Genomic DNA, 6,806 nt, shown 5'->3' on the forward strand with positions numbered 1-6,806 from the left:
CTGCTAAATCCTAACTGACCAAATTGTATTTTAGTTTAATATAGTTTGAAACCTAGTAATATCCATCGAAGTTTACAACTTTACATACTTCCTTCAGCAGTTAGAACAATGCTCTCTCTCTCGGTGATGTTTTAAATAAAGTGATATATTCGGTGGTCCAAGTTTGACGGGGTTAGAGGGAGGACTAACGACTGACAATTTTATCTTAACCAATATCCAAACTCGCCCGGTCTAGCATTTTGGTAGTCGGAATATGTATCATTGATATGTTTCTTATAAAGGTGACTGAATACTCCTTTGCGACCGATTTTAGAATTTGTGTGTTCATCGAGGGGGAATCGGTTCGGGTTCTAGCCCAAATATGAAACAAAAAACTCTATAATATATTTTGGTGTCAGCGGGGTATTTCACCAGAACTTCGTGTATTGTAGAGTGTATCTGTATTTATATTAAATATTCGCAAGAGATAGCACATCCGAACCGCCTTAGTGTAGGAATGGTCTTCCACGGACCTATCATATGTTCGTGCATTTATATTCCAACTGATTTATCGAAACAATACAATGAACGCATAGAAAATATTCGTGCAGATGCACAAGCAGGGATTGTATTTGTCTTTCCTCGGATGTGATTTGGTATTTCAAGTATATCTTTCCGAAATATTCAGTTCAGACGTAACTCTATGGATCTGTTTATAACAAAAAAACAAGACATATCGTCTTAAATACACGGTAGAAAGTAGAAAGGTGTATAACGACATTTTCCGATTTAAAGCACTTCATTGTTCATCAAAACCTTCGAGCAGTCTTATGTTAGTTAACATTGTAATTTTACATTTAGAACAAAAGTAGTCAAATATGCCTGGTGAAGCAACTTCGGCTGCTTCGGTAGAGTCCATAGAGGGGTGCAAGACTGGGTCAAAAATGTATATTAATCGATGAATGTTTCCAATATGTCAACAATTCTAATACTCAGCTTCTAGAACTAGGCTCTTCGGCTCTCAAAATTACTTATCCCGCATTTCTACGTGAGCCGTCAATATTGCGAGCGGTTTAATGAAAAGGCCAAAACTCTATGATTCAGCACAGATTTCTTTACAATCGTTTAATTGTCTATTTTCTTTTTCTCTGACGCTATCTCAAAGCAGAACTACCGAAAAACTCCGAAATCATGAGGATGAAATATGTTTGCCCTGCGAGTCAGATACCTCCAAAGTGCAGTTTGGCATCATAAGAGGTTTTGAAGGGTTATGATACAGATGTACTACGAGATACAAGATGATAGCTCACCCCAAAAAAGAAAACAGTGAAGTGTCGCTAAATAAAAACATGTTATGCTTTTATACTTCTAAAGGACACTCAGGCGATGAAATAGCCATATAGGGATAATATTATTAATTTCAATTTGGATAAATTTTTATGTCTACATGCAAATCAGAGCTTCAAATTGTAAGATTTTCGATGTCAGGTCTACAGATTGGGAGGATCGCCCTCTGAAAAAAAGACACACACCCCTCCAACAACGATACCATGATGCTAGATCTAGGGCTCTAGAGTAGGCGATTCGGGTGCGACTGTATTTAAACTAAATAAACTACGAACCTCTTTGAAATGGTCGCAAGTTTATTTTGTTTTCCTCTGCTATCACCATGTATTCGCTACCCGTCGCGTACTTTACTTTCCTAACAATGTTCGTATCATTACAGACGCTGTTTACAATCACGAATGTATATGATTTCCGAGTTCAAAAGACTCCGAACAAACAGCACAATATCGAGATTAATAATATTTTAGGTGTGATCCCTGCTGTATATACTCAAAAATCAAATCACTGGTATCAAACCCAAATTTATTCTTGCCATTCGGAACCCGTTGAAACAATTTAAAAACATTATGACCGTCTATCGACTGACCCCACTTACGCCAAGTGCAATTGTTCTACTTTCATACACAATTAATTCCATTTTCTGGGGGAAAACTTCACCATGTACCACTTCAATATGTGACTGTAGCCCAAATGGCACGTTGCAGTTAGAATTAAACTCAAGCCTAACGAAAGGAGTGTGTAAATACTTGCACATTTTGTGATAATCGAAACTTGAAAATTTCAGAATCAAGGAAAAATCCACATAAACTCGGTCGCCAGCAAGTCACAGTATAAAAAAAAACCACAAGACGACCATGTGGGTCGTTTGAGTTCTGAAAATTCGTTCTGCTATAAATACAAAAGAAGTAGGCTAATTTTTGAAAATCAACGCTTGTGTTGATGGGCCAGTGCGGTAGCAAAAAAATGTTCCCTCATGTTCTTAACATTGGCATGTCATATTTATTTGGGTTAAACTTTGTGTATTTAAGATCATTCAGATGTATTCGTATCATTTAGATGTATACAAAAAAGTATGTGTGGCAGTCTATCAATATCTGAAGCACAGTATCGGTGGGTTTAATGGTGTTCTTTATAATGTTCTTAATAGTGTACTTAATCTAGTTTGATGAGTCTATCTATGCGGCACTGCTACAGCCGTGTTCAACCGTCAGACCATGCTATATTTGAAATCCAGTCTTTCTATTTCGACTCTATTTTGGCGAAGGGGAGCAAAAACGGCTCATTTGGTTTCTAGTCTTGCTAATAAAACATCCTTGAAACAAGAATAGTAGTCGTGTCACACTCAAAATGATTTAGTATCATTTAGTATAGTAGTAGAAAGTCGTTCTGCTATAATACCATGGAATACGACAATTGAAACTATATACTTTTGACTTGGTAAAATCTTAATAATTGCCTGCAGAATACATTAAAAGTTGCCTGCAGAATTGATGTGCAAAAAGTCTCCTCGGATACTATTAAATAAGCTTTGTACCTGAATTTTTGTAGACACGGCAGCAACGAAGCTTCTTATTCTTGGCATAAGATACTGAATGAACTCACAACTGAATTCATACTCAACACTATATATCAGAGCGCGATCGAATTTTCACTCGAAATTTATATATTACAGTCACTCGGGTAGATATCAGTACTCTTTTAGTACGGAAGTATTTTAATATGCTTCATATCAATTTTATCTGACCTATACCATGCTACTGAATAATGCTGGTATGTCGAGCGTTGCGTACCTTGTTGACATGTCCATTGAAATCTTTGAGATTACGTTCGTGAACAAATCGTTTAGCCTACTATATTTAGGTTTGAATGTTTAGTCCCGAAGTAAGAAGGTGCAGATATGAACAATTGATATATTATCCTTCGAAATGGGTACAGGTAGCGATGTCCTAACATTATCATGCGATATCTCGTGCTGGTGAGTTAATTATTGTCCTAAATAAACACCCAGTACGATAGTAGACTACTCTCGGACAATCCCAAAGTAATTCTCAGTGCACTGCCATACTCAAACAGTATGACGTGTCACTGCTGCATTTTTGTACTCAGATATATGATCTTCGGATCTACAATTCAAATTCAATGGGAGATATCTTATAACAGACAATGTTTTGTAATCGCTGAGCATGTTTATTTTGTTAAAAAAGCAATGAACAAAAACTGGCACACTCAGCGATAATCTTTCGGACAGTGAATGGGTCAATTAGGATTAAGATTTGAGCGCTCCATGTTCTGCTTAGTTGCGGGCGAGTGGGATACGAACAGGCACAAGATTAGCAAATGGAAACCCTATCGGTCCTACGTCTGGGTACTTGTCTATTCAGTTTCGTATTATATACCATGGTCTCTCTTTGCTTACAAGGAAGAACTACGCTGAGTACCAAGTCAGTCCCTAGTTCGAACCTATCTGCGGAGCTACCACTGTGTATCGCTTTCTAAAACACTAACTGTTCTATGACTATCATTTGATATACTTTTATTATCGCCGAAGTGAAATTCTATGTTTCGGTGCGGATTTAAGCTTTAGCCTATACTGGTAATTAAAATGAAGTGTTCCGATGAACATGCGCCAGCGTTGATGACCATTATTTGGGTAGCACACCTCTTTTAATCTGCTGCAGGCAACGCACCAGACTCTTTTCCGACGTATCAAACATACTGGCGTGCCTGGACATCCGTACTTAGTATGCGGTGTCGTACAGAACACTACATAGTCGTACAGAACACTACAGTGCCAGTGTCATACATCTCATCAAGGTGTCGCATACGTCATCAAGGTTCTCTTCTAGATACCGAGACTGAGATGGCAACCTAGACAATACACAATACTATTGCTCACAACTGTCGACATGGCATCTCTATATTTGTGCTCCGTAGACATTCATCTCCGCCTGAAAGACTTTGGGGCTACTCTCCAACCCCAGTGTGTCGTACTGGCCACTAGCAGTGGCTGTGCGTGCATTCTCGGCCTTATGTTTATCTGACAAGGACGCACTTGCTCCTATGGAACTCATTCTGAATATTCTCATTACCTCCCAGTTACCGTACTGTACCGGGGAGATTATTTGGTCTGTATTACCATATGGTGGCCAGACCCTAGAGTTGTATCGTGCACGCTTTGTAGAGGTTTCCGGCCGTCGACTACTACTGACACCGCGCCAAAACGAACCTCCGCAGCCCTGACACTTGCTTGTGGTGTCGCTGTTACTGTTACTGTCCTGGGCGGTGTATGGTGAATGGATGATGAACTCTCATCTCCGGACACTCAGTGTATAACGGCACTCTTAACGGTATCACTCTGAGAGACCACACGCACTCATCGTCTCATCACCACACTCTGCCCACACACTCTTACTACACACTCGTATAGTGTCATCACCACACTTCCACAATGCCCCATGCACCCGCAACCGTGCAGCCGGCACAGATTGGTTGGCTTCTTGGTCAACCATTACACGCACGCGACGAAGGATAGCAGGATGGCCAACTCGAGTGTGGTACTGGACGTAGCGGGTGTACATAGTGTACCCCTCAGAGCATGGGCGTTGCGGTACAGCTGGCGACTAACTGTAAAGTGGCAGTTTTTATCACTTGAACTTCAAAACGTTCATACTTTCAAAAGGAATGGCTTAACGCTCATACTTTCACAAGGAAGGGGACGCGCAGGAAACTGGGAACCACCAGATCTTCCAATTTGATATCTGAAAGTGTTTTAGGGAGTTGGGTAAGTATTTGTGAGAGAATATATAACCACATCAGTAGTGCTATAGATGGGTGTGCTATATAACGTGTTCAGTTCAATGTATCTATACAGAAATTCGTATGTTGTGACAAAAGTGAGTGCCGATACTAATCAAAACCAAGAAATCGTATGGACACACTACAAATATCTCTCAAATAGCCAAAACAGATTAAAAAAATCTGATAACTATGAACCACGTACTACGAATAGCTCTTGCTTGTAACACACACGAGTAGCTATATATATATACACTCACACCAACACCAACACCAACGCCAACACCAACACCAAAGACACACACTCTGCACACCTTTTGCAGTATACGACACCGTCAGTCCGGGAGGTTTGGGCTGTAACATCAACGGCGGAGGTTCTTCCACTCTCCGCTGCTCGTGCAGCCATCGCTGTTCTAGTCCCGCCTGTAGTATGCTCGCGGGTATGGGGTTTCCCTCTGGATCACGGTACATATGCAGCAGCCGCTGCAACCGACTCACGTTGAGTGCACGTGCTTGGTCGCAGATGAGCTGTATGTCCTCCACAGTGCTCTTGGGCATGGTGAGTAGCCTCGCTGCCTGAGTGAGCGTCAACAGCTGAGCTTTGCCTTGTCCGGGCTGGTCTCGCCACCTACACCAAAGGGCGTTGCGTGTGTATGACTTCAGTTGCACGGTGTGAGAGACACAACTCGTTGGGCAAACGTGCTATGCTGATGGATTGTATGTAGGTAGGGGTATTAGGTCGGGTGCAGTCAAACACGAACTAGGTACACAAACTAATTTAGATAGGCAAATACTATTTTAGGTAGACAAACACTAATTTAGGTAAACAAACACACTAATTTAGAAAGGAAAACACCAGTTAAACACTAATTTAGAAAAGAAAACACCAATTTAGGAAGACAAACACAAATTTTAGTAGGTAAACACTAATTTAGAAAGGAAAACACTAATTCTAGTTGGCAAACAATAATTTAGATAGGTGGTTTAGTTTGGGTGCAATTAAATTCATAAGAATCATAACATTGCGGTGACAGGGCAATGCACGCCGCAACAACAGCTGTGTATTGTGATACGCACTAACTGATACTATACTCGTTGGCCAATGCTCACAACTCAATATACTCATGAAGATAAATGCGTGAGTGGCATCCACATATGGATTAGAAACATGAACACGCATAAACCACAGAGACACAGATACAGACACACGCACTCTCACACACAGATTCATATATGTTTTAGGGTTTAGGGGTTAGAGTTTTAGATATATGAGAATATTTACACATGGGTAACCAAAGGAATATCCACAGTCGGAACGTGTATGGAAAACAACAGCCCTTCCCCGGCCCTTCCATACAAACCTCAGCAATTCTTCCTAGAACATACCTCTATGAGGATAGAAAAGCCAATATACAAGACACACGACCGCTCACACCCAACACCTACCAGGAGCTCAACGCCTGAAGATTAAAACTGATCTGCAGCCCTCGCAGGTCCGTGCATATGCTCGGTTTCTGCAGCATCTCATTGGTGCACACAACTGCGATGTAGTCCATGAGGATCCCCAGAATCTGAGCCACCATGTCTGGGGCCAAGTAGTAGCCATTCATGGTATCTGCCAGCCACTGCAGGTACTATATAGCAAGCAGACGGTGGTACTGTAAGCAAAGTATATACATACATAC

At 40.9% G+C, this 6,806-nt stretch overlaps 1 protein-coding gene across 1 annotated transcript; it reads right to left on the reverse strand.

The window, feature by feature from the left end:
• Nucleotides 1–3,835: 3,835 nt before the first annotated feature.
• Nucleotides 3,836–6,761, reverse strand: SARC_09256 (hypothetical protein). Its single transcript, XM_014296737.1, has 3 exons — nucleotides 6,568–6,761; nucleotides 5,436–5,749; nucleotides 3,836–5,084 (listed from the first exon to the last, which is right to left on the reverse strand). The coding sequence occupies exons 1-3, from the start codon at nucleotides 6,729–6,731 to the stop codon at nucleotides 5,020–5,022; spliced, it is 543 nt and encodes a 180-aa protein (XP_014152212.1). The 5' UTR covers nucleotides 6,732–6,761; the 3' UTR covers nucleotides 3,836–5,019.
• Nucleotides 6,762–6,806: the final 45 nt, after the last annotated feature.

Source organism: Sphaeroforma arctica (genome assembly GCF_001186125.1).
Source record: "Sphaeroforma arctica JP610 unplaced genomic scaffold supercont1.918, whole genome shotgun sequence".
Classification (NCBI taxonomy): Eukaryota; class Ichthyosporea; order Ichthyophonida; genus Sphaeroforma; species Sphaeroforma arctica.

What these genes read in the sequence shown, in the direction of transcription:
- SARC_09256 (XM_014296737.1), bottom strand. Translation starts at nt 6,731, where the DNA reads ATGAATGGCTACTACTTGGCCCCAGACATGGTGGCTCAGATTCTGGGG. An exon ending in CTTCAGGCGTTGAGCTCCTG is followed by an intron (nt 5,750 to 6,567) that starts GTAGGTGTTGGG and finishes CCTTTGGTGTAG; the next exon opens with GTGGCGAGACCAGCCCGGAC. An exon ending in GGTGTCGTATACTGCAAAAG is followed by an intron (nt 5,085 to 5,435) that starts GTGTGCAGAGTG and finishes AAACACTTTCAG; the next exon opens with ATATCAAATTGGAAGATCTG.